The following is a 27,875-nucleotide window of genomic DNA, read 5'->3' as shown; positions in this document are numbered from 1 at the left end:
AACCTTAACAACCGAAAAGGTAACATATTCATTCATGTAAGAAAACCTGGTATTAATCCTCCGTACAAGACTGTGTTATCGATGAAAAAAAATAACAGAGTAAAAGTTTGTAAATAAAGATGAAGAATGTGATGTTTTATGTGGATTCGTTGTTAAGAGAAGTGCGAATTAGTTATGGTTGATGTGTTTAGTTTAGCTGAATTTGGATGGAAAGCAAGAATGATGATTGGTGTGGCCAACTCCGAAAGCTATTTGTCTTCACTCCCATATTGAATTATTGAAGCAACCCACAAACACTATAAATGTGCGGAATATTTCTCCGTTAATGTATTGCGTTTTTCATGTAAAAAAACAAAAAAGACATGAAAGAAATATTAGAAATGAGTTTTGAATAGTTATGGAAATTAATAATGAAGGGAAGAAGTGCAATATTGTAATTAAGAAGTAGAAGTGATGGCGATAGTAGGGGAAGAAAGGCACAAAATATTCTATGCCTTCACCTTTTCCCATTTATTCCATAGATATATGCCAAGTCCAAAACCACTTGACACACCTTTGCCAACTTCCCCTCTCTTAAAAAACCAGACAAACACTCAAACAAACATCAAACATGGGAACCAACAAAAACTCTTTTTCTCAATTCCAAACAGAGTTCTTACCCTTCAACGAGAACGACCCTCAGGACATGGTCATATACCAAGTTCTCAACGAGGCCAATGCTCTCTCCAACCCTCACCAAAGACTCCACCAACCGCAATTCGCCCTCGACCCCACCAGAAACATCGCCAAAAAACACTACAGAGGAGTTCGCCGCCGACCCTGGGGGAAGTACGCCGCCGAGATTCGGGACTCCGCACGCCACGGCGCCAGAATATGGCTCGGCACTTTCCAGACCGCCGAAGAGGCCGCCATGGCTTACGACCGCGCCGCCTTCAAGATGAGAGGCGCCAAGGCTTTGCTCAATTTCCCAGCCGAAATCGTGGCTGCGGCCGCCTCAGAGTCGTCGTTCAATAATAATAATAATAATAATGATAACAACAACGATGCTGTCTCTGATTCTAGTGGTGGAAGCTCTTGCATCACCAATAATTCCACTCAGGTAAATGGGTCTCGATCAGAAAGCACAAGTAGCACTAGTTAGGGGTTGCACAGATGTAGAATTTTTTTTTTTTTTTCTTTCTGGAATGGGTTGGTTTATCATGGTTTGGTTTAATTATTACCACTACAAATTATTTGTATCTGTCTGTCAGACAATAATTAATTAATTAATTAATTAAGTTGATATATTTTGGTTTAGTGTTACTTAAGTGGTCCTTTCTTTTTACCTTTGTGATGGGTTTGAGAGGGTGGAAAGTGAGGACGTATATATCATCACAGTCGCTTGTAGTGCTGCTTTTCTGAATGGCTTCTAAAAGCCCCATTTTAATCCATGTTTTGCACTACCCATTCTTCTTAAATGGAAAATGATATTTTGACACCAATTTTTTATATTATTTTAACATTGTGCACATATCAAATTAAAAAAACTGAAACAAAAATATATTTAGAAAAAAAATCCAAAATTTTCTTTTTTTAATTTGAAATCGTCTAACCACCGTGTCAAAATGATGTCAAAAAATGGTCGTCAAAATATCATTTTCCTTCTTAAATATAGGATTATTATTTTATTATATTGCCAAAATGTCAAGGAAAACTTGTTTTCCGTTTCTCCACGTGGATCTCGTGCTTCGAATTTCAATTCTATCCAACAAAAAATGTTGTAACTCTCCAAGACAATTTCATCACGGCTTCAAATGCTCCTAAGGAAACGTATATGGTGGTTTGTCATCAATAAAATCTTCTTTTTTTTTTTGGCTAATTGCAAAGGTAAGGTGTCAAAGGTATACCTGTATGATTAAAGAAATGGAGAAGCAAATATCTGAATTATGTAGTCTAATATATATTATCATAAAGCATTAGAAAATATATTTTTACATAAATATAATCTTATAAAGTATCAATTCAATATGTCTTCATATAGTTTAAAAAATATGTTTGAATATAGAGATATTAATTATATTTGGAATGCAATCTAGTTCGTTTCTAGTTTTATTTAATATATAAAAAGGCTTTTTGGAACCAGGTTGTAAGTAATAGATTTAGTATGAATGAAGTCACACTTAATTTTGTACTGGTGTCACAGATAAGTTATATTATGTTTTTTTATATCTTTAATTAATTTATATAGACTTATTATAACTTTACTTATTAACTTGTTATTTATTAACAAAATTTGATTTATTTTATGTTTATTGTATTATGTTTTAGATTAAATTTTATATTATGTTATTTGTTATCCAGATTGATACCTTAAAAAGTATATCTTTTCTAAAAAAGTAAGATTTTTCAAAATTTTAAATATTTAATTGAATTCGTTCGGGAGAATTGAGTTTGGTTGAATTTAATATAACAAACTATAAAAATTCAACTATATCTAATATGATATCCTTTAGTAGATTGAATAATGAGTATACGTAAATCTTGATTAACTCAACTCAATCTTAGATCTCTCCAAATAATTTGAAGGTTTAAACATATTGTAATTAATAATTAAAATGCATTAGAAAGTGAATTAAGAAGAGTGTTTCTTTGTAATGGCGTGGCGGATGATTTATCCAGAATTCATAAGTTAATAAATTACATAGAAAGAAGAATGTTTAAAAGCGTCGGAAGAGAGATAGCTACTGAAGTTTTGTTTGTGTTTGCATGATGACGAGGAAATAGTAAAAGCTACTTTTATTTTGACACCTAACAAAATTCTAGACATACTTTACATTTAATATTTAATTTTTAATTTTTTTATATAAATATAAAGGTAACTTTTTTAAAATAATTAAAATATCTCTAAAATGAGTTTTCAAATGGTATGAAAAAAAGATTTTACAAAAAGAAAATAAGTGATGTAGAAGTGGGTCATGTTGGTTGGTTCTTCATTTAAATGAAAGACAGTGCATGGGCCGTAGGCCTTAGGCCTTACACAGTCCAATTCCAATAACTTTTTGTGTTTATATATTTGAATATTTCTTCTCCTCACCTTTACCATTTCTTCAATAAACTACTTCAATTCAATAAAATAAAATAATACAAAATAAAGTCTATACTCATTTATTTCCATTAATATGAACAATATGACTCAGTTTGATTGGTATGCGACCATTCTTGCGTGAACATGTTATGCAAGAGCTTAAATCAATCAAAATAATTTAGAATATAGTTTTGAACTAACAAGGAAACAAACAGAAATGGAAAAACTCTGTAGATCAATCATTATCTTCTTAAAACATTTTTTATGCCAAATCATTAGGTTTTAAGTTTGATGCCAAATACAGCAAAAGATATGCAAAATATAACAGAAATGACTATAATATTTCTGTATATGAATGTGACAACCAAAGACTAATGAACAGTATGAATCAATGTCAAAAAGAGGACAGCAAACTGTCCAAGTAATCACTTCCTAGATCCTGAAATACAAAAACACCTAGTTCATTTTCTACCATGCATTCCAACTTTTTTCTTGCAGGTTCTTCGTTCATCGTATCATCATCAAACACTTCCATTTCCCTTGATACCCTCTTCTTACACTTGATCAAATTTTCCTTCTTGTCACATCCTAAAGCCATTGCAACCCTCTCAAGTGGGAAATTAAGGTATGCTTTTGGACCCCTAATCCTCAAAGCGGCCTTGTCATAAGCCAAAGCAGCTTCTTCAGCTGTTTCAAATGTTCCAAGCCAAACTCTTGCACCTTTCTTCGATGAGTCTCTAATCTCTGCAGCATATTTACCCCAAGGCCTTCTCCTAACTCCTCTGTACTGTTTTCTAACTTCCTTCTCCATTCTCACACCACCTTCCACCTTGTTATTACATTCACCAGCACTTCCAATTTCAATGTTGTTATTGCTACAGTATTCTGTATTGCTTGTGTTAGGTAGAACAATACCATCTAAAACTTGTTCCCAGAAATCAGCTCCCATTGATATCCACCTCCCTAAACTTGGAAGTCTTTGTAGAATTTCCATGGACCCTTCTCTTCCATCAAGGTGAGGAAGTTCTTCCCAAGAGTTACAAGACTCTACAGCGTCACCTTTTCTTCCATCTGCTTTATCGCTGCTCATAATTTTGGCCCACACATCCTCAAGAATCCCTTCAGAAGTTGCACCGTGATTACTATGAATATCATCCATGTTGGTAATGAAGGGGTGTGTGATATTATGGGTGAAGATATTTAAAGCAAAACATGCAATGCGAAAAGGATGTTTGACAGCTCATCAGATTTGCTTAATTGCTTTAATACGATAAATGAACGGAAACCCAATTGGAAAACTTGAGCATTAATGCATTTACCAGCTATTTTCAACACCATGACACGCTTAATAAAAATGAAAACTTTAGTTTATTGCTTTCTTATTGACTTGTGTACTTGTTCAATCATTTGGGACTTCATCCATTGCTGATTTTGTATACTTTGTGCGTTGTATTGGAATGCGTTCCTTATATTCATGGATAAAACATTACGAAACAGAGAGGCATAAGCATTTGAAAGCTGGCAAGGGTTGACTTTGTTGCCTTTTGCTCAAGGTTGGAAGCATTGTAAGTTTGGTGGAACAAATTTTAATGTTTTCTCAGTCAAACCAATATGGTTGCTCTAATCTAGTTCACAAGGGATACAACTTAAACAAAGAATACTAAAAGGCTCGATGTGGCAAATAGTAACACTGCTCCTTCTATGGAAATCATGACATAATTTACCAAAAATTGCTCCATATCAGGGAAGTATAAATTTAACTTTGACAACATGATGTCATAATCAGTACTATTACTGTTTTCCATTGCAAAATCTGTCTTTTTTAATATATAAGTCTTAAATTATTAAGAATCTAATTTATGAGAAAAGTGGTTGAAAATAGTAGATATGTTGTTTTTAAAAGGTGACGTGAAGGAGAATTTCTTGGGGCGTAAGAATAGGAAGTTTATTAGGGAAGTGATGGATTAATGGAAGGTTGATTAAAATAAGCAACACGAAACCATGCACACGGTTGGGCCTTAAAATATTGCTCTTCATTCCATGAACCAAACGCCGCAGGTGTTTTCCAGATTTCTGTCTTTGCTTAAACAATTTCCGGATTGCGGGATTTCACATCATACAGCCTATCTCAATTGTTAATGGGCTTGGGCTGGGCTTGTCATGTGTCGGCCCTTTATATCTACCCAGTGGGAAACAGCTTATTATTTCTGAACCTCTATAATTTTACACTTTACTTTTTAAAAGAATTAATATAAGGTAGTTTTTAAAAGAATGTCTGTTTTCTTCTCATTTTAAAGGACTGACGTCTCTTTCAAGTGACAACGACAGACATTTTCCGGCTCATAAAAGTTATAGAAGGAGAAAAATAAGGGTACACTTTTTTATTTATTTTTTCTCTGGTTTAATCTTTCTGGAGGGTCACATGAGTTGTTGGCTGGATAGCTATCTCTATTAATTTTTGATGTACATAAGACAACAAGGTAACATAGCTAATTATTTTTTCCACCTTTCTCTCTCTCTCTTTGCCTCCAATAATTTACACCTTATATACCACAATTAATTCTTTTGCAATATAATTTCGTGTTTTATGCTTCATTTCTTTTGACTCAATCCTGTCTAACTATTCTTCGAATCGTCCTTTTCCCAGAACATTTTTATATATAAAAGCTCTGTCATCTGTCTCCACCTTGTTGTCACTATGATATGCTTAATTAAAATAACACTGGTAGTTAAGAGGTTATAACATTATTAACCAAAGGAAGGCTTTTTTATTTGATTTCTCAACCAAAGCACACAATAAATTCATATGATAAAAGTTACAGAAAACATCATATTTCACAGGGTTATATTGGTCATGAATGTAGTTGTACTTCACCAATAACTCTATATATTAAGAGCCATTCATCTCACTCTCCCAAACACATCTTCGGCTATCATCAGTTGGCATGGGAACTTGTGATACACACTTTTTTCTTTCTCTTATGCACATTTTCATTCCATGCTTGCTATGTATCATGGCCAAAGTTGAAGCTTTAAACGTAACAATCTCAGGATTTTATGTGTTTGGAGACTCCACGGTTGATCCTGGAAACAATAACTACATCAAGACACCTTTCAAGAGCAATTTTCCACCTTATGGATTGGATTTTTCCAACCAGGTTCCAACAGGGAGATTTACCAATGGGAAGCTTGCCACTGATTACATCGGTAATTACTTATCATTTTTTCATATTCATACTCATATATAATAATAAACTTAATAACTTACACCGTGTGATGAACATTATGCTGATGTGTGTAAACTCTACTGCAGTTTCATACACAGGTCTCAAGAAAGAGCTTCTTCCACCTTATCTGGATCCAAGCCTCACCAATGTTGAAGAGCTAATGACAGGAGTCAGTTTTGCCTCTGCCGGTTCTGGCTTTGACCCACTTACACCAACCATCACTGTATTCTCTTTCTTTCTTTCTTCTTATGAGTTATATTGCTGGCCCATAAATAGTCTCTACTCTCTTTCTCTGTCTCACTCTGATTTGGAAAATCATCAATATATATTTCCTCATAACCAATGCTAAAAGAGATAATTAAGTGAGCATGTGATACATTATATGAAGTGGTAAGAGAAAAATAGAAAAGAAATTACTACAGTTAACTAGGCGTCTGATATACTGAAATGTGTATGTATTCCTGTTAGTTTGGATAACTGAAAAACGACAATTTTATGTTAATCTCATTGTGTAATTCACAGAGAAAGTAGTATTTTGCATGTTTATGCATCTTTATCAGTGTTTGGTACAAAACTCATAAGGTGAAATTCTGTATTAATTTCAGAATGTAATTTCAATAGAAAAGCAGTTGGAATATTTCAGAGAATGCAAAAAGAGGATGGAGGATGCGATGGGTAAGCAAAGAATTGAAGATCATGTGAAGAAGGCTGCGTACTTCATCAGTGCTGGTACAAATGACTTCGTTCTTAATTATTTTTCTCTACCAGTACGAAGAAAGAGCTACACTCTCCAAGCGTATCAAAACTTCTTAATCCAACGCATCACAGATTTTATACAGGTTAGTTCAATTTCTCCCATGATTTAGCATCCATCATCAATCTCTTCTTTACGGTTACATGAACTTAATTTTTAAAGAACAGCAAAGCAAGAAGTTTCATAAACCATTTCTGAAGGTTAATTCAAATGCATGTTGAGTGTAGTTCTTTCTTTATTTATATTGCTATCAATGATCATACATTGTCGTGTATAGTTAAACTACTGACATTTGTAATAATTAATTTAAGAAGTATGAGTATATAAATTAGTTTTTAAGTGGTTGATAATATAAAATAATTAGACTGTGAAATGTAGTTGAACTGGATATTTTTTGGTTAATGAGAGTGGAGTGGTAAAATTGAATTGCTCTGCATCAATCACCTGCTATTCTTCCTCTTTTTGGAAATGTTTGGTTGGCATCAAATGTCTTACACTTGCTTGATTCTACTGACAAATGATAAAGAGAGAAAAGAGAATGTTTCAGTGGAAGTAAAAAGAAATGTCAAAATGAAAAGACGTGAAAACATAGTAATTTTTGTTGCATGTGGAGAAAGGCATGCTGAAAATTGTAATATATAAGTCCGAATGATGAAACTTTCTAAGTCCAAAAGACAAATCAAAAGTGCTTTTTTTTTTTTTTTTATCCTGGTAGGTGGAAAGCATTAACCTTGATCTAACAGTGGTTTGAGTATACTGATTAGGAAATTGACAGTAGAGAAAATATGTTACTAATTTGGATGATTTTATATATTTAAAGTTGTTTGACAGTATTCTGAAAACATTCTTCTGGTGTAGCCGAGTAATAAAAGTTTTTGACAGCTTATTTGGAGCAATTGAATAGGTTTGGATATTTTAAGACGAGGAAGGAAAGGGAATAGTGAAGAAGATAGTTTTATGAAAGAAGAAGAGTGAGTAATAAGTAAAAGTAGAAAGAGGAATAGAAAGAGAGTGAGAGAGAATTGAATGGTAACAAAGAAAGAGGCTAGCTAGATAGATATGAACATTAATAAAGACTGAACCCTATAAAACACCTCAATTACAATAACATACAGATAAATAAAGGAAAAAATATTTTTAATAATACTTTTTTAACAACATTTTTATACAGTACATGTGGTTAGAGTTTGTAATTGATCCGTTTTAAATATTTTTTAAATATAAATTCAAATAGACCAATAAAATAATAACATGTGTCCTATTATAAAACAATATTATTAAAATATCATCATCCATAAATCAAACTATGAAAACTTTTAATATTCACATATGTTTAGTCAATACTACTTCATGTGTTCAAACCAATTAAGACAAAAAAAAAAAATCATGTAATTCTCTTTTAATATAATTTTCCATTCTACACTTCTCAGATTCTCAATTTAGTTGTTACAGGTAAAATCTTAGTAAATTAGATGTAAACTATTATTCATCCATCTTTTATATGTATAGCACAAGTATACTAAAAATATACTAAAAAACTCTAAACCCTTTTATATTCGTATAATATAAAAACCCTAATCTCTAAACCAATTAAGACAAAAAAAAATACAATATATTTGTGAAAGAAAATATACTATAATATAAAAATAAAAAATAAGAAAATAATTGTGAAAGAAAATAAATCAGGAAGCTTCTGCAAAAACTAAATTTATAATTCTCTTAGCGTATATGCACTTACTAATTATACAAAAATGTTTATTTTTTTAATTCAATTATTATATATTTTTTTTTACTTTGTTTGCTCTACTTTTCTCATTCTTTTTAAAATACTAAAATATTTATAATATTTTTTTTTTCATTTGTTAATATTTTTACTTGTAGAACGTAAAATATTAGAAAAAAATTATAAAAGTTTGGTTAAAAGGACGATTTTTTTCATTAAAACAAATAAGATTTTCCACTTTTCTTGACAATGACATCCATATATGAAAGGTCTATTTTGTCTCGTTTTGTATTGGGCTAGTTAAGGTCACACCAAATTATTTATATAAGATTTATGAAATAATGTATTTGGTTCATCCCATATTATTACATGTATTTGCAGATAGATCGAGTTGCCCAAATTTATAAAAATGAATAGAGTAAGTTATTGATATTTTTTAATTTTAAATTTAAGTATCTAAAAGAAATAGAATTTAGTGTGTAAGTATATGGTCAATAAAGAAACTTATAACTAATTACTATAACAAAATAAATAACTATACTGTAAGAAAATATATTAACGGAAATTATTATTTAAATTTATAATTGTAAATGTATAGTATGAATAAAATTATAAATAAAGAATTAAATAATATTTAAAAAATAAACAATTGTATGTAGTAATTATAATAATAAAAAAATTAAAAAGAAAAACAAAAGTATACTACCGCATGTGTTCACTTATTGATCCGTGCAAACTAATTGATGTATACAGCTGGATCGACTTAAATTTTCAATTTATCTCGTGCTTTTTTAGTGGGATTTTGAACCGTGCTCTCATTTATGATTTATTTAAAAATAAGTTTTATTGTATAAACACTGAATTGTTATTGTGACACGTGTGATTTGGAAGTGAGGCTAAAAGTGAAGATTTGCAAAACTATAACTTGAACTAAAATAATACAACATTTTAGTGTAATTTTGGTTTTAAAATTATTATAATGATATAGTTTTAAAAATGTAAAAGTTATTGAACTTAATATGATTTTATTAAAAGAGAAATATGTGTTAACTTGATGCAAATTTTAACTTATTAAAGTAAAGTTATATCAAGTTTACATGATTTTAATTAAATTTTTAAAAGAATTTATAATAGATTCAAATCATATCAAGTTGATACAATTTTAGTTTTTATCAATACACTAAAATAGTATTAAATAACAACTTCAATTAAAATTTAAAAATAATTATAACAACAGAAAGGTATGACTTCTTTATAATGAATATATAAAGAAGTCATATCAAATTTATAAAACTTGTATTTTTAATTTTTCTTTTAAATATTTACACTATTTGTATAATTTTAAAAACAAAATTACATCATTTTTTTACCATTTGTGATAATAATGTCTCTATTTTACATTAGAGAAGATTAAGCTGTAAGAATAATATTAAGACATTATGCTATTCAAATATTGCTTGAAAATAAAATACACTCGTTTTTTTTTTAAAAAAAATATTTTTAATTTATTTTTTCATGACAACAAATAGATACATAAGATAGTTTAATTTAGGTAAAATAATAAAAATATAAATAATAGAATAATATTATTATTTTCTTGAATTTTAAAAATAAGAGTTAAAGAGAAAAAAGAAGAAGAAAGAAAGTAGTATTTAAGAAATTTGTAATTGAGGAATGAGATATATTTGTGTTTATTTAATTCATTGTATGCATACCTGACCACCAACACCAACCCTTCAACTGTGCTATCTGACTTTCGGGTACAAATAATAAACATATTAATTAACAATGATGTCCTTACAAACGTTATTCCCTAAAAACCTACAAACCCACGTGTCCATGTTTTTTCACTTTCGTGTATTGTTATATATGAAATAATTATAGACATTGCTTTTACAGTAATTATTGGAAAGGTAAAATTGTCCAATAAATTGTTTAATTGGTGAAAAAAATTGTTCAGAATTTGTTGGCAGAAGGTGGTAGAAAGATTGTAGTAGCTGGAATACCTCCAATGGGATGTCTACCGTTGATGATCACGATGAATTCTCCTGATGCCTTATTCCAACGTGATTGCATTGAGAAATACTCTTCTATTGCAAGAGATTACAATCTGCTCCTTCAACAAGAATTACGCAAAATGCAATTGCACCTTATAAATTCCTCTGCTTCGAATGCTAAGATATATTATGTTGACATATATAAACCCATTGCGGATATGATTCAATCTCGTGACAGATTTGGTTAGTAATACCTTTTTCTTATTTTGTCTTCTCTTTGTGAGGAAATATCAGTGAATTTTGTTTTGTTTTGGTAGGATTTGAAGACGTTGACAGTGGATGCTGTGGAAGTGGGTTGATTGAAGCATCGATATTGTGTAATAAGATTTCAGATGTGTGTGTTGATCCATCAAAGTACGTATTCTGGGATTCAATTCACCCAACTCAGAAGGCATATCACAACGTCTTCTTGGCCAGCATCTCTACCATTGACTTCATCATCAATAACTAGAAAATAACTTTCTTTTTTATCATCTATTTCTTGTTAACCCTTGCAAAACTAATAGTAAGATTACAAATTAATCATAAATTTCCTGTTATTTATTTTTATTTTCCTTAACAAAAACTGAATAATGCATATCAGATATGTGTGTGATAATTTAATAATTATGGAATTTATTAATTTAATTTTCTTTGAGAATAAGTTGGCATAATTAAGTGAAAAGAGGTGAAGCAGTACATAGTGTAGGTATTTCCAAAGCTAACGCTGAAAAGGGAAAACTCATTAATTTCACCTTATCAGTAAGACAACAACAGCTAGAAAGGAGGACCACACTCAGGCCACCAAATTCTTATACTCAATTCAACTTTTTGGCTTTATATATAAAAAATAATTCAAACAAACTTTAGTATTTTAAGAAATAATTTTAATTATAAAAGAAGAGATACTATGAGGTCATAAAGAAATAATTGTTATTGTTGAAAACATAAATAAATTTTAATTTTGCATCAAAATGTTATTGTTGCATATGATTACGAAAGCATTTATTTATAGTTCTAATGAAATAATATGTTATCTTTATCTCATCTTAAAATATTTTCTCCATTTTTTTTAATAGCTTTTTTATAATCATATTAATATGGTGTGATTAATAGCACTTTATTGTTGGTGCTGTTTTCGGTAGGGACCTATCGTCCCGGGGCCTGGGCTTCCTGACACACAGGCCCATTTCAATGCAGAAAAAAAATGTAACCCCATGTATGTGCCAACAAAATTAAATGCAAAAAAAGTTGTAAAGTAGGAGTCAATGGAATCAAAGCAAAAAGAATGCTAGAAAGCTACAAGTGTAAGAGTTCGTTAGGTAAGAAATTTTAGTTTGTTTTTTCACTAGTTCCAAAACACGTTGGACGATATCAGTAGTGATTTATAAATAAACTTTTTTTTTGTGTGTAAAATGCAGTATTTTTGAAATACTAATGACTGAAATAGTGTTTTAGTTTTTATCTTTTATTTTTTTTAAATTTGATTAATGTATTTATTATATTTGATTTTTGTCCTACCTAAACATTGTAGGATTTTATTATTCATTTTTCCTATTTTTGGTTTCAATTATTGTGCTATTATTTCCTTTATGTATTATATCATTTAGCAGTGCATTTCAAAATATTCTTAGATTTTCACTTTCCTGTATTGGTAATATAAATTTTTTTATACTCTCAATTAATTGAAATTTATTTTTAGATCAGATTATTAATTTTTTATCTTGTGATTTATTATAAATGAAGCATATATATTCTTAACATTATTAATGTATTTTATTTAAATTTCCATACTTATACATAGAAAATGGTACGAATTCTCTATTGAAAGCAAAGGAGAAGTATTATTTTTAAAATATGAACATATTAAAGGGGCTTGGATTTTACTATCACATCCATTTTATTTTTCAAGTTCGCATTTAAAGTTTTTATAAAAATATTTTCTAACAAAAAAAAAAGGTTTATTGTGTATTTCAAAGTTAAATACTTCAGGTGCATTTTTTCTAGATGTACGATAAAGTATGTTTATTATTTATCTTTCACAAAATTTACGGTGATATAAAACGAAAATTCCATCAACGATAACAATATTTTTGTTATTTCGCAAAAAGTAACATTACTTGGGCCTTAAAACACCAAGAGGGAAGCTCAATAAATTTAATATTTGATGGAAATGATTAAGTTAATCATGGTTAATGTTAAATATATTTTAAAAATAAGATGAACTTACAATAAATCTTATTTTATAAACTGGTTTTGATTTTGTGGAATGAAATTAAATTTATTTGAAAATAATATTAAAATCAATTAATACTTAATATTTATTAAGATGTATTATTTGCACTTATCATATTTTTCATTATCTAATATTTGATAACATGAAAAACTATATTGAAAATTTTATATCTATTAAAGATAAAATTATTTATGTAAGTAAATTCAAAGGTTAAATAATGAAGTGTAAAATCATTTTTATAAGAGTTAGATAAATTATTAATAAATATTAAGTTAATAAATTAGTCTTGCATGATTAACTTAGTTAGATATATGCATGGGACTAAATAGTAAATCATGCACTTCGTCTCTCCTCTTTGATTTTCAGTCATTTCCCACCATTTTTTTCCCCAAAACTTTCTAATTCATTATGCTAGCTGAATTTTCAAACTTTCAAGAATCTTCTTCTGTTTAGGGATGAGTTTAAACTCACACCATCCAGACAAAATTCTAAAAAGTATCCTGTTTATATATTTTAAATTGATTTTATATGTAGATGTTGCGAATTAGAAGGAATCCATCACTATTACACTAACCAAGACCTGTTGAATTTCTGACATAAGGTCACGCCATTAAACCACGAAACATGATGTTCGATACCAAGTACACTTCTGCTTTTGTAAATCAACGATGACTTTCAGATTGACACAACCAAGAAGAACTAAACCTTCCCTTTTGGCAACTCTAGAGCTTCTTACTTTCCCGATAGAAAAACCATAATGTATCTTGTTTTCCAGAACATTGCCGCTGAAAGTATTTTCCATACACAGTGAAACAGTACTCAAGAAGGCTATGAACCTAACTTAGTTCAGTTTTCCAACTATATGTGACACTTTCCAACGTTGTGTCAGGCTAAACCGCACTCCAATAATTGAAGTAGACTTTCCCATGCTCAAACTCCTAACTCACATTAATTTCATTGTTATATCATCAAAGCCAACAGCTAAGAATGAAGACCCTTCTAGACCCTACCCTAAACTTATCTGTGTTTTAAGGCTTTCATCAAATTCACTAATTATTTACCTCAATCAACCCTTTGCTCACTTGCAGAAACTAAAGAGCAATCATAGTGATATAGATCTTTGACTTGTATATTTTTTGTATGGTTACATAAGTAAATTTATCAATACTCGTAGGATTATATGGTTGCATTATATTTCTAAAACGAAAAACCAAATAACAAATATTTCTTCTAAGATTTAATATAACAAAATTAATTGTAAACCAAAATACATTGCGCAGCCTGCAGTTTCAAATTGAATAGTTTATTTGAAACCACAGGGGGTCTTTTGCAACATTGACACAAAGAAATTTTGACATAGGCACATCATATATATAAATAGACATCACTGTCAAAAGAAATTAGTAACAAAAGATGCAATGGCCTCTTCAGCTATTAACTTGTACATTTTCTGCGTTGGATGAACAGCATCCCAGAATACATATTTGTCTGCATCCGAACAACTATTCACCCCTTTGCATGAATCACCATATTCTATTGTCCCTGTTCCAACACATCCTTTCGAACCTTCGACAAATCCTGCACTCAACCAACAGGAGGAAAGTACATGAAAGAAAGAACTTGGTAAAAAAAAAAGCATTATTTTATGGGTCATAGATGACAAGCATTTGCGTTGAACTGTAAACATGAAAGCAGAACGTGAACGACCAATTAAAATAACTTTTCAGAAAAGTAACTTGAAAAGGGACATAATTCACTATAGTTAAGTCGAACACTAACCATATTGTTTAGGATTGGTGACTGCACGTTGGATCATGCCATAAACATCAACCAAAGCAGTTCTTAAGCCCAGCTTTGTCTTCAGGATGTTTAATTGCTGTAATAATTTTGCATTGAATGCATGAGCAACACTATTTAAACTTTTATCACAGCCTTCCGCACCTCTAATTGTCTTGATAAGTGGAATGCATCCCAGAGGGAGGACTCCTACAATGATCAACCTCCTTGCCCCAAGTCTATGCATTTCCTGTAACCACCAAGTATTACCTCATACTTCACATGTTCTCTTTCAAACACTCGCTGTAAATATATATATAATCTTAAACTTTAATAAACTAAAAAACAAATTTTTCTTCTAAATTCTTAATTGAAACAGTATTGTCATGTTGGTGAGACATTGAATAGTTTTGGATAAGAGGTTTCTTCCATTATTACAAAGAGAAGATAAAAAGATTGAAAGGGACAGACCCTTGAACATGAACCTTATCGGATAAGCACATTAAACTATTTGAGGCAGACTGATTTTTCGATAGTTAAGGAAGGATATTTCGACAAGTAATGTTTAACCAATAAAAGCCCTACGAAAAATATTATGTTATGCTACATAAGTTAATTAACTCCATTAGACGTAGTTCTGTTTATCATCGGCCAGAAATGAATGTGGCGTGATTGATAACACTTGATTGTTGGTGTTTTTTTCTGTGGGATTATCTCCCTGGGGCCTAGAGTTTCCTACATATATATATATATATGTGGTCCATCCAATGCAAGAAAATATAATATCTCTGCACCAACAAAATTAAATGTAAAACTGTCAAGTAGTCCAGAGAGTATTAAAGTCATGCAATCAAGTTCCTAGCCTCAGAGAACTGCATTTGATCATCTGATAAAATCAAACAAAAATCATAAATCATGTTTAAAGAGAAATAATTTTCAATTATTTTATTTTTTAATTATATTTAAATTATAAAAAACAAAATTCTAGATCCAAAACCAAACAGTATGAAATCAATTTATTTCTATTTTTTTTATCAGTTGGAAAGTATGATTTAAAATATTAATAGTATTTGGCCAAAAATAAAATCTCAGCTGTTACTAATTATTTGTGATACGTTAATTCAAATAGTATTTTAGTTTATAATTTTAGTTTTTAAATTTATTTTCTGCTTATTCTGTAAACATTTATCAAAACTAGAGTTTATCCTTTTATAAATATGATATGGCTTTATTATTTATTTTACATATTAGTTTTTTAATAATGACTTACATTGTGTATTTTAATTGTTATGCAATCATTCCTGACATTTATGTTTACCAGTTACTTTGATAAACACCTGTAAATTAATAAGCTAACTTCACAGTTTCATCTATGTGAAGTTTTGGACAAGGTTTTCAACTTTGGAGGAATTTTTGAAATGATTTTAAGATGGATAAAATGCAAGAATTGATTTTATAGATGGAGAAAGAATGAACCTTAACGTCCTTGGCGAAGCGAGAGAGCAAGAAATTCTCAAATTCTTCCAAGCTGAATTGCTTAGGGCGTGTAGGTTCCAAGAAATAATTCTGGAGGAAATCATTTGTACCCATACTGATAATATACAAGGCATTTCTTGTAATGAATTCTGCTCTTTCTTCACCCACCTCTCTTCTCAAGTGGATCTTATAATGCGCAAAATACTCCAATTGTTTCGAAACAGACAAAACATTCTGCACCACACCACAGTTAGCTAACTAATCACAAAAACATTCAAATACTTATTATCAAGTTATTCACAGATCTATATACCGAAACTTCTGCTGTGTAATCATCAAAACCTGTGGCTGCTGATGCAAAACTAACACCATACTCAAGATCTTCCGGCTTCAAATTAGGGTCCAGAAACGGTGGAATCACCTTTCTATACCCCACTGCTTCAGCTGCACATGTTTTAAATGGAAACACTAATACTCAGTTTACATGCAATAAAATAGGCTTCTTCTAACATGAAAAAAAGCACTTATATTATAGAAACATATGACTTGAATAAAATGTTTTAATTGTATTTTTAATATATTAGGTTGGGGAAACTCATGCTCTGAGATCAATGTTTTAATTGTACCAGTCATGTCAAACCGTAGCTTGTGCTTACGTCTTTTTAGATTAAGTCCTAAGATATTTTTGGATGGTTTTTAGTGTATTATGATATAAATGATATATAATGGTCATTGTTGCGTTGACACTTTTATAGACTGTAAAGAAAAAAATATATAAATATGAATATAATAAAGGATACTGATAAGATGTGAAAGAGGAGAGTATTGAATTGATGTTTATATTAAAAAAAGGTATATATTCATAGATCATATAACCAATATAGAAATGAATAGCTCTAATTATCTTATTCATCAACAGCGTATTAATAGCACATCAGATGTCTTCACCTAACAGCCTATTTTTTTGACATGGTATGGAAAACCTTTATGACAAGTAATCTAAAATTCTATCCTTGTCCTTATTCTTTTAACTAAAGCTTGAATTTCAGGTATGGTAGGCAAGTCAAGTCGGTGCATTATTTGTTCATGTATTTTCTATTTTTAGGTGATTTTGTGAGGACTAAGAGAAACTCATTTTCTTCTCCGTTATAATCTGTTTCTTTCTGAAAGTAACTTATTAAGTAAAACCAATTCAAGGGTTAGGTTTTTCAAATATTATCGACAAACTCATATAAGAAACTTTAAAATCATTGAATTGTCGATAGCATGAAACAAGAAAATAAAAACATATAAAAAGAAAAGAAAAAGAGAATTAAATATTTATACCAACAAAGTCTGTTGCAAGTCTTCCATTGCTAAACCTTCCTGTTGGGCGGCTGTGAAAGAAGTCCTTGCCATAGGGAAGAAAGTTGCTTTTCATTGTGGTGTGAAGAGCATTGTTGTTGCCAGAATCAACACTAGAATCTCCAAAAACCAGTATGCAAGACACATTATACTTTAAAGCCACTTGCCTTACTAGAGGAATTTCCACAGCAAGTGAATAGAATGGAATTGTGGCGAGTATCATGATTTTCAGTACCAAGTACTCCATTGCCTCAGCAAGGCCTTGAAATTGAGAGTTCTGAAATGGGGACCCTTTGAGAACTTAAACATGAGCATGTTGAAGAATGCCATGCACCATTATTTAAATGCAGGAAGGACATAAGGATCCTATGTGGTGAGTGGTTGCTGGAGCATTTAAAAAACGGTTCCCTAAATTAATTACAGCATTTAAGGCTTAAAACTACTACTCCCTCGCCTGGCCTCCACTTTAATTGGAGAAGAAGAACACAGCAATGAACTGTACTTGGTTAACTCCAAAAGTAACTCTGAGGGAGACTTCTTACAAAAATATCATGTGCATTGGTCCACTTTTGTTTCCTTCACTCTACCAAAATCAACACTCCTTCATATTTTATTATCTTCCTATTTATATATCATTATATTCATAATTACCTCCTATACTTTTGTCTGTTGGAACATCATAATATAAAATGTAATCAATATTCTTCAACTCTAGATGTTTAGATAAAGGAGAAATAGAACACATAATTACGAAAAATTTAACAATCATCTGAAGGTTCTTCCCATTACATTGAAAATAGTAAAAATATCTTCTTCTTTTTTTAACAATTTTACTAAAATAATCTCTTTCTTTTAAATAAATATATTACTTTGATTCAGAAAGAAAGAATAATTAATTTAAAAAATAAGTTAGGAATTAAAAAGATATTGATTTTATTGACATGTACAAAATATCAATAGATTTAAAACATTTCTAGAAAACTAAAATGTATCATTGTGAGATGGAAAAGTTCTTTTGTTATAGAATTTTTATTTTATTTTTCTTTCTTAAAAAATTGTCTAAGTTGAGTACACTGATCCAAATTAATTTTGGTGTTATTCCTTAATCAAACTGTTAAAATTAATATATATATATATATATATATATATATATATATTAATTTTGAGAATTTTTTTACTACATTAAAAAAATTATATATATATATATTGTATTTTTAAGACTAGTAGATAGTCAATGTAAGTCCCTGATTTTATAACTTGTCTATAGCATCTTGAGTTCAAATTGGTCTCTCAATAACTAAAATTTGTTTACATACTTGTAAAATATTGTGTTGAATTAGAAAAATAAGACTATTAATTTGGAAGAAGTTTAAAAAGGAAAATATAAAGGTTTGAGTTTCAGTACAAAAAGAAGAATATGAGAATAAGAGATATATTTCAGGTTGAGTTAAATGTTAGTAATTATAGTTGCGGAAAATTTATTGATTATTTCAACATCAAGTTATTTTAACAGGTTTTCAATCCCCTTATCCCTTTCATTAAGTATTTTTATATTTCAATTTTGAAAACTAAAAATATAATTTTTTTTACTTTAATAAAATGTTTATAAGAACTTTTATTTAATATTTTTGTTTTTATAGTATAATAATACATATACTAATTAAAAAATGAATTAAGAAAATATAAATAAATATAATAATTAATGTTATTTTAAATTTGTAAAATAAAAGTTAAATAATTTTTTTTTTCAAGTTACTTTTACCTTGTTTGCTCAAATAAAATTACATTTTTCTTTGTTTTGCTCAAATTTTCGCATGTGTGTTCACTCAAAATTTTGTGTATTTAGCCGAGTCAAAAGATTTACGCAGTTGAGTTTGATTTGTATAACAATTAAATATTTAAATCTAACTTATTCTTCTAAGTAAATATAATTAAAGTTTGATTTCAGTATATTTGTTTTATTTTTTTTATAGCTTAATTACTTTCTTATCAAGATTTTTTTGGTTTCATCAATATGGTATTTAAAAAATATTTTAATATTATACAATTGTTTAATAATAATTTTTTTTTTAACATACAGTACGTGAAATTTAAAAAAATTATATGGTTAATTTTTTTATAACTTATTATATGAAAATTGTAACAACCCATTTATAGCATTTTATCAATTACTAATAAAAGAGAAATTACATAATTATATTATGACATGAGTATAAATAAAATCTATAAAATAATGTACAATTATCCACCTGTGAATAAAATCACAATACTATTTAAAAAAAGAAACCAACTGAAATCAAAATTAGTACATCAAAATATAAATCCTCTTATACAAAATTTATGAAGTAATATTAATTGCCCCTCCAAACCAACTTCAGCTACTTCCTTGTCACACCTACGTTATAGACTTAAAAATTTGTACAATAATATGTATTTAAACTATGCAGTTAGTAATTGATATAAAAATATGCATTTAAACTATATTATTAGAACATGCATCAATATTTTCAAACAATTTCTCACTAAATTATCTTATTTCAACATATCAAACAACAATCAATCAAAAGTATAAAGTAATTGTGTAATCATTTTTATAATTTTTTTTTTCTAATTTTTTCCTAGGATCTCACATAAAATAATAATTTATTCACTTTAAACATCAAAATCAGTTATCATTGTCATAAAAATTCCATATACATATGTTACAATTAATATAGATAGATAGTAAGATCAACAAAACTCTCCCCCATAAGGAATATAATATCTGTAACAGATTCAACATTAACCAATATCAGCTACACTAAACCAGATAATATTAAGTTTTTTATTCATAAAAAATTGAATATATCTTTAGAAAATTTCAACCAAAAGTCATTTATTCAGTCTCTTTTCACCTAATATTAGGTCCTTAAAGTTTAAAACTGGTTCATTTAAATAATTAAACCACACATGCCAACTTTAAATTTATTTCTAACAAAAACACATAAAATTTAACGAATAATTAATGAGTGAAATCTAAATATTCATAAATGGTTTTATTCCTAAACAAACAAGTATCATCAATTTTATTTATTGTTGCATAAAAACATATAATTAAATAATTATGGGAAGTGATGCTATGGAATTTAATAGCAGTGGCTACCTCCTGGGACTGCAATGAATGAATGCAGTTGGTTTCTCTAATGTAAATAGATTCATCCATGTTGCTTTTTTTCAAGAGCATCTCCAATTTAATACATCTAAAATATCACTTCAAATATCTTCTATATACACAAATGTTCTTTAATTTCGTAACTGCAAAAAGTCATTTAATTTTTTATTAATTTAATGTCCTTATAAAATAATATAAACATGTCAACAATCCAAACATGAAAACAGAATACCTAAAACATTCTAAAAAGGCATGAATCAAATCATGTCATATAATTTACATTCTTATGTTAAGAAAGAAAAAAAAAAAGTTTTAGCTTAAAAGTTGTTATTATTATAAGAATAATGATACTTTGACAATATTTTTTTGATAATATTTTAACACCATTTATGTGTCATTATGTGATTGGTTCATGTTTGTATTTATGGTTATTATTATTGATTGTAGAATAATTTTGAACCAATCACGTAATGACATGTAGATGATATTAAAATATTGTCAAAATATCGTTATCTTATTATAACTACGTATAATCCAAATTTGATACAAGTATTTACTAAAACAATTTAATAGAAGGATCACACTCTACATCTCACCCAACATATTATTTAATATATTCATAACTTTGAACTTAAAATTGTAAAATAATTCGTAATTAAATTATTTCTCATACTAGTATCTAGTGGTACCCTTTCCTTTGCAGAAGTATCTATGTACTTATAGAATTCAACATCAATGTTGCAACTAACAACCAACTTTTGGAGTTAAATTTGAATATTTATAACAAAAGAAGTTATAACTCAACTAGTTTTATGCTAGTTCGAATATAACTGAATTATATATTTTACATAAACGGCTAAAGCCAATTTTTTGTAATAAAAAATATATTACTAAAAGTAATTATTTTGTTTTATTAAAAATGAGTTGTTTTAGCACATTTTTCAACAATAACATAAAAATCCATTTTGTGGTAGAAGATGGTTTAGTTTAATTGCTTGAATAACGAGTGTGAATTATTGTACATTCGTAATATTTGAGTTCATTTTTTACAAGTAAAAGTTACTTCTTTCATATAATAAATTTAAATGTTATACACAAGTTCTTTAATTTGTGCAACTAATTATCATTACGTTAAGCAATAGATCAAAGAAAAGTTAATTAAGAACATATTTCTATTAGAAGAAAACACACATATTTTACTATATATATATATATATTCAAAGTTGAAACTATCTCAATAGTCTTTTCTATACAAACTTTAACTTAGGTGTTACAGAAAAAGAAACATATAAAATTAAGTCGTACAGTCTCTATAATTGAATCAATGATTTTGTTAAGTTGTACAAGTGTCTATTCAAAGATCAAAATACTTTTCTCGATTTTCTCTTAGTATAAAATATTTTTAACAAGCTACTCATAACAATAAAAATTATTAATTTAAAAAATTTGTCAACGAAAATAATTAATTTTATGAAAGTATTGATTAAAAAAATAAAAACTAGAAAATTTGTTAATCTAATAAATAAAAATCAATATTTATTAATCCTAATAAGTAAGTCACATAACAAGGATTCCGTTGTAGTCTAGTTGGTCAGGATATTCGGCTCTCACCCGAAAGACCCGGGTTCAAGTCCCGGCAACGGAATATTTAATTTTTTTAGTTATTTTTAATAATTCTTACATCCTTCCAACAGATGAAGTATTAATATATTATTCTAATAATTTCTTCTCGTATGATTTTATCATGTAATGTGATGTGAATCTTTTTTATAAGAGAAATGAACAATATGTATGGATGTCAACATCATAAATTTGTAGTCTAACACTTACAGCTTGTGTACACCAATTATAGAATTCCATTTGAGAATTGATGATGATGTTATTGTTCCACCAAAAAACGTGGCTATAGTATTAGTAGCTTTTCAGAAATTGGGATTCAGCATTGGACTTTCTTGCATATAATTTTGCCATAGTCAACATTTTAGAGAGCTACCAGTCATCCATTGAAATTATGAAATGAACAAGAAAAAGTAGAAGGAAAGTTCAACTTGACAATGATTTTTATGTTAATGGCCTTGAATTATTTTAGAGTTAAAGAATTAAATGAAACGCGATTATAAAAGGCGAGATTTACATTGTAATCAAAATATTAAAACTATATCAAAAGGTTTTTAGCACATGTATCATTTATAGAATATTATTGATAATACATTACAAAATATTTATATGTGTAAATATATAAGATATAGTATAACTAGTTGTTAAAACCAAATAGATTAGTATACAGATCACCAACCAGATTAGATATTAAAACCAAAATGTCATAATTATTTTACTAAAGACAGATAAAGAGCTATACAAGTAAAAATTAAAAAGAGTATAGAAGACTGATAATCCATGGAATGTTTCCATAAATTGTTTTCAGACCTCAAAAATGTTTCCATACATTTTTTTTTATAATCAATACATGTGAAATAAAAACATGTCATTTTATGCTTATCCGAAATAAATAGAGAGAGAGAGAGAAAGAGAAAGAAAACATTAAAAGGTTGTGGCAGAATTGTGAGAGGTTGCATCAACCATGAGATTTAATGAAGTTAATGAAAGAGTTTCACATGGAAGAGGTCCCTCTGAAGGAACAGAGCAGGCGCCAATATCTCCAGCTCATACACACCAAATCATTCTTAGATTCATTTTGCAATATTTATTTTTCATACTTCTTGTTGGGATGTCCCTCTCCAGTATTCATTCACACACCTTTTCTTTTCTAATATGTAAAAGAAATTGAAGAAACCAAAGGAGAAATACTGTTATGATAATATCATGTTATTTCAAGTAGCAAATATTGGTGGGAAGACTATTCTTCATTCACTCCGTCACTTTCTTCTTACAAGATTCTTACTCCTTCATTAACCACTTCAATTTCAGAGAATACCAATTACAAAATGTTTTATCTTCTTGATTAATTAATATTTGTCCTCATATACATATATATATTACATGAACAATATCGTATTTTAAAATAGAACTTTTAAGCAAGAAATAAATTAAATCCTTAATAACCTTTTAAATTTTTTTTTGTATATAGATTAACTTAGTAGCCAGACACACGTTTTAAATAAATTACAATATTTAGTATAAGTTAATAATAATAAAAACAATACTACTTATAAATAATTAGATAAACCAGTCATTACATTGAATACCTTAAATTCTAACCTTTTTTTATCAGATAAAAATTTATAAAAGTCTTCTGGGGCTTTTTGCTAAAATCGAAAACACAAATTAAGTCATTACCGTAGCCATTTGTTTTCAACTATGGTTTCTAAGAAAAATATGACCCTTAACAGTTGTCACGTTGAAATTATAAACTGTTTCCTTGTAGGTCACATCTTCCCTCTGACGAGGTGCTTTCGCAGCAATATAATTAAACTCCAGGGCCAAAACTTGTCGGAAATTAGGTGCAACGAACTAGTAAGCAATCACGGCAAAAAATGTTGAAAAACCCGTCAGTTCTAGTTCAAAAACAATTTTCTCGTTATTCCTTTTTTTTTCTTTCCATTTTTAAGAGTAAAATGAGTTTTAGTATACTTCAGTTCCTTTAATTTCGATGGTGTGATTTTAATTCATCAAGTTTTATCATCCAATCAATTAATGTTTAATTCGATTTATTTAAAAGAAATGCTTTGTAATACAAGGAAAACAATTCCAAATCCTATTTGACACATTTTTCTCATAATCCTCCTAATGTTGAAATCCTTTTATATTTTCACAGGACATAAAATATTTATTAACATTTTCTTTAAAATAGAAAAAAACATTTATATGAAGATTTAATAGAAAGACCTCGCATTGATCATGCAATAGATTCATCCATGAAGAGTGGAAGGAATCTTATTTGCAGTTCTGGTCCATTAGGACGCGAGGAGGGAAGGCCTTCGACAGTAGTTTTGGTGGAAGTAGATAAATCATGAGCTTATTTGGTTACCTAGAAATGTTTTTCATAATTACTCTATTTAAAAAACCTTTTTTGTTTTAATAAAAGAAAAAACCCTTCTGATTAGTATACAAACAGACCCTTGGCATATGGCACTGGATCTCGAAACAGGTAACCGATTAGTAGTCACCTGATATAGTATTAGTTTGTTTTGTCCAAAAATGATTCTTTAAGGCAGGAGGGACAGGTACAATCGAACTCTAAGGCATTCTTTAAACTAAATAGTGTTACAAAATGGGATCACTGCACTGGGGGAGTCAAAACTTCAAATAGAATGAACAAAATGCCTTACAATTTGATCATTAATTCAACCTCAATTTCGTAAAGGCAGATCAGTCACTGATTAAGGCTCTGTTGCATCAACGGTATTCCTGGATTATGTGAATGTTAATGAAATTCTAATAACAGAAAGGACAAACAACATCTCAGGTTCAGAATTAAAGTAACATCATCAACTTACTTGGATGTTTGTGAATCAAGCTGCATGGTGACTGGTCCATCGTTGACCAGATTTACCTGCTCCCCATTACAAGTGAGAGGATTGTTAACACAGACATCATTACAAATTGTCAATCAACTAAGAGACTTGCACGGTGATTGAGTGGCATATGTTTTACCTTCATCATTGCTCCAAATACACCATCTGCATTTCAAATTGAAAGGAGCTTAAGATAGGGTTTCACCAGATCTTGATCTTGTATGAATAAATACAAAGCAATAAATACAACTAAAACTTCTAGGATTTCAGTATTGACAAGTAACATAAAGAAACTGATTCTTAGGCCAAGGGAATCAAATTGTACAGCCAGCATGATCTTAGGTATTCAGAAAATTGTTTTACTATAATTTAATTAGCCATCAGCATAAAGACTTGACTATTACAACGATGATAAGAATGAATGAGGAAATTGGACATTGCATGTCAAACAAATTTCTGAATTAAGAATAACTTCATTTAATAGAGTGCACGAAAATATTCTACTGTAATTCGTCTTTGATGACCAATACACAACCTGTTAATATTAATTCCTCTCCTTTGTCATGGAAGAGAGAAAAGTTAAAGTAATTTATGGCAAGTTCATAAATACCCTGAATCCTTGCGGAGGAAAACGTGTACGCCATTTCAATCCAACTCACTATATGTACTATTGTACATTCTACAGCATAGTATATTAAGTTCTAACTACATTAAATGCTTCAGAGTTGTAACCTGTATATTTAATATATTAATGGAAAAAAAGTTAATAGCTATTTCAATTTATCACTGAAAGATGAGACAAAACAACGAATGAGAGTGAATAGCAAGAAGGTAATTTTTTGGGTTTGGTAATGCATGTATGTTTTCAATGCACTTTAAATCTATAAAAAGAATTGAACAAATAGCATGAAATTTCGTCGGCAAAATTAGTTGAAGGTAGAAAAAGGTATTCTGTTTATTGACATTCGTGATTCATTCACTAAAGCGCCCTAGACGTAGATTTTTATAAGCTCTTTCAATTGAAATAAAATTCATTAAAACATACAATGTCAATTGCTTAAAAGTGATCTTACCTAATAAGATGTATTTGAACTAGAATAAAATCCTTATAAAACTCTTCCAGTATAGATATTATTCTATAATTAAAAGAAAAAAACACTTAACACGTGAGGATATTATTTAAAAAGAAAAGAAAAAACTCAATGTGGAAGGATGATAGAAGCATATCATCACTGTATGAAGGGAAAATTGATAATGTGACATGTATTTACAAGCCATGTATGTTATGTATATGTTGTTAGTATAATCCTTTAAGAATCACCATAATCAATTACGCATACCAATTATTTAGAAAAGCTGAAAAACAGGATTAAAGCAATTTTTAAATAAATATATATTTCTCTCTCTCTTTATTTTTCCAACCATACAACTTCCAAATTATATTTTCACTCAATTATTTTCCTATTTACTATCTACCAGAAGAAATCGCATTTTCTTTCCTCTGTTCAAATAGAAAGTAAAAGTCATTTTAATAATTATTTCTAATTAATTAACCAACTAAAATTGTTTATAATGACGGAAATTAAATTCCATAAACTAACATATTAATTACAGAAGGAGAAAAGAAAGTATCAAGAAACGTATAGATACCATACCCTTGATTGCGTCAGAATTATAGGCGCTTCTAAACCTCTCAACCAAAGAGGCATAGAATGGTTTTGCTCTCTGAGGCGCCATCGCAACGTGAAAGTCCGGCTTGTTACCCTTCAAGAATCCATACAACGTAAACTGACTCACTGTTAAAAAGTCAAAATCAACAAATAAATAAGTAAATTTTTACATTCCATAACTGAGATTGAAAATGCTAGCACGGACCACTCACTCACCCAACAAAACCTGATAATTTTTCTGCATTACGCTGTGGTCCCACGCTTTACCCGAATTTTCATTTGTAAACAGCCTCATATTCAAGACCTTTCGGCATCTGTTAAAAGAGCAAAACTAATTTGAGTAACGGGAGTTTGAAATTGGAATGAAAGGGGCGAAGAAACGAAGATGACATGTAATCAGCGTCCGCGTCGGAATCGGTGTCGTGGATTCCAACGAGGACTAGAAGGCCGGGGCCAATCTCGGAGACTATGCGGCCCTCGACCTCGACGGAGGCAGAGGCCACTCGCTGAACCACCGCTCGCATTGCCTTCACTGTTTTTCTTCTCACTCTGGCGCTCCCAATTCGTATTCCTCTGCTTACGCCTCCTGCTCCCACACGTGGAACCCTACACCTAAACGGCCACACCAATTGCAGTTCCATCTTTTATCTATCTTCTGTACTTGATTTGTTGGGTTAATTTTTTTCCTTTTTATCACGTGTATTTATTTTCAGTATTTGGTCCAATTCTTCAGAATTTGTAATTTTTGTTTCTATTTTTTAAAATTTAGTCTTTTTTTATTACACTTAATTTTAGCCTCTTTTTTTTAATTTTGTTTAATTTTTTAGTATTTAATTGCTACCATTTTTAGTCATATAAAAAAATGAAAAATATTTTATATTTTCTTTCAATTGTATCATATGTTCTAGTTACACAGACTTTTGGTCCTTATGTAAACATAATT

General features: G+C 29.2%; 5 protein-coding genes and 1 non-coding gene across 6 annotated transcripts; 3 read left to right on the top strand and 3 right to left on the bottom strand.

Moving 5' to 3' along the window:
* Nucleotides 1-397: 397 nt before the first annotated feature.
* Nucleotides 398-1,296, top strand: LOC106775533 (pathogenesis-related genes transcriptional activator PTI5). The gene has a single exon (XM_014662676.2). It carries the CDS (start codon nt 611-613, stop codon nt 1,139-1,141), a length of 531 nt encoding a protein of 176 aa, XP_014518162.1. The 5' UTR covers nt 398-610; the 3' UTR covers nt 1,142-1,296.
* Nucleotides 1,297-3,337: 2,041 nt separating this feature from the next.
* LOC106775532 (ethylene-responsive transcription factor ERF091-like) lies at nt 3,338-4,323 on the bottom strand. The gene has a single exon (XM_014662675.2). It carries the CDS (start codon nt 4,221-4,223, stop codon nt 3,459-3,461), a length of 765 nt encoding a protein of 254 aa, XP_014518161.1. The 5' UTR covers nt 4,224-4,323; the 3' UTR covers nt 3,338-3,458.
* A 1,674-nt stretch (nt 4,324-5,997) lies between these two features.
* On the top strand, nt 5,998-11,352 carry LOC106775610 (GDSL esterase/lipase At5g45960). Its single transcript, XM_014662758.2, has 5 exons — nt 5,998-6,271; nt 6,378-6,514; nt 6,897-7,130; nt 10,729-11,008; nt 11,083-11,352. The coding sequence occupies exons 1-5, from the start codon at nt 6,010-6,012 to the stop codon at nt 11,274-11,276; spliced, it is 1,107 nt and encodes a 368-aa protein (XP_014518244.1). The 5' UTR covers nt 5,998-6,009; the 3' UTR covers nt 11,277-11,352.
* A 2,903-nt stretch (nt 11,353-14,255) lies between these two features.
* LOC106775146 (GDSL esterase/lipase At5g45950) lies at nt 14,256-17,967 on the bottom strand. Its single transcript, XM_014662213.2, has 5 exons — nt 17,619-17,967; nt 16,606-16,736; nt 16,293-16,526; nt 14,820-15,066; nt 14,256-14,618 (listed from the first exon to the last, which is right to left on the bottom strand). The coding sequence occupies exons 1-5, from the start codon at nt 17,881-17,883 to the stop codon at nt 14,431-14,433; spliced, it is 1,065 nt and encodes a 354-aa protein (XP_014517699.1). The 5' UTR covers nt 17,884-17,967; the 3' UTR covers nt 14,256-14,430.
* Nucleotides 17,968-22,359: 4,392 nt separating this feature from the next.
* Nucleotides 22,360-22,432, top strand: TRNAE-CUC. Its single transcript has one exon. It is a non-coding gene; the product is annotated as a tRNA-Glu (tRNA).
* A 2,454-nt stretch (nt 22,433-24,886) lies between these two features.
* Nucleotides 24,887-27,616, bottom strand: LOC106775474 (D-aminoacyl-tRNA deacylase). The gene is made up of 6 exons (XM_014662598.2): nt 27,323-27,616; nt 27,149-27,246; nt 26,918-27,058; nt 25,402-25,427; nt 25,245-25,300; nt 24,887-25,155 (listed from the first exon to the last, which is right to left on the bottom strand). Exons 1-6 carry the CDS (start codon nt 27,571-27,573, stop codon nt 25,128-25,130), a joined length of 600 nt encoding a protein of 199 aa, XP_014518084.1. The 5' UTR covers nt 27,574-27,616; the 3' UTR covers nt 24,887-25,127.
* Between the last annotated feature and the right edge of the window lie 259 nt (nt 27,617-27,875).

Source organism: Vigna radiata, chromosome 10, assembly GCF_000741045.1.
Source record: "Vigna radiata var. radiata cultivar VC1973A chromosome 10, Vradiata_ver6, whole genome shotgun sequence".
In the NCBI taxonomy this organism is placed as follows: Eukaryota; Viridiplantae; Streptophyta; class Magnoliopsida; order Fabales; family Fabaceae; genus Vigna; species Vigna radiata.
The sequence above is the reverse complement of the archived record's forward strand: the minus strand, read 5'-3'. Positions and strand labels throughout refer to the sequence as shown.

Bases quoted from the DNA above. Each gene is read 5' to 3' on its own strand.
- LOC106775533 (XM_014662676.2), top strand. From the start codon at position 611: ATGGGAACCAACAAAAACTCTTTTTCTCAATTCCAAACAGAGTTCTTA.
- LOC106775532 (XM_014662675.2), bottom strand. From the start codon at position 4,223: ATGGATGATATTCATAGTAATCACGGTGCAACTTCTGAAGGGATTCTT.
- LOC106775610 (XM_014662758.2), top strand. From the start codon at position 6,010: ATGGGAACTTGTGATACACACTTTTTTCTTTCTCTTATGCACATTTTC. The intron at 7,131-10,728 runs GTTAGTTCAATT...AAAATTGTTCAG, and splicing joins GCATCACAGATTTTATACAG to AATTTGTTGGCAGAAGGTGG. The intron at 11,009-11,082 runs GTTAGTAATACC...TTGTTTTGGTAG, and splicing joins TCAATCTCGTGACAGATTTG to GATTTGAAGACGTTGACAGT.
- LOC106775146 (XM_014662213.2), bottom strand. From the start codon at position 17,883: ATGGAGTACTTGGTACTGAAAATCATGATACTCGCCACAATTCCATTC. The intron at 16,737-17,618 runs GTATAAATATTT...AAACATGTGCAG, and splicing joins ACTTGCAACAGACTTTGTTG to CTGAAGCAGTGGGGTATAGA. The intron at 14,619-14,819 runs GTTAGTGTTCGA...GGTTGAGTGCAG, and splicing joins CACCAATCCTAAACAATATG to GATTTGTCGAAGGTTCGAAA.
- LOC106775474 (XM_014662598.2), bottom strand. From the start codon at position 27,573: ATGGAACTGCAATTGGTGTGGCCGTTTAGGTGTAGGGTTCCACGTGTG. The intron at 27,059-27,148 runs GTGAGTGAGTGG...ACTTTTTAACAG, and splicing joins AAATTATCAGGTTTTGTTGG to TGAGTCAGTTTACGTTGTAT. The intron at 25,428-26,917 runs GTATGGTATCTA...TTTGAAATGCAG, and splicing joins TAATTCTGACGCAATCAAGG to ATGGTGTATTTGGAGCAATG.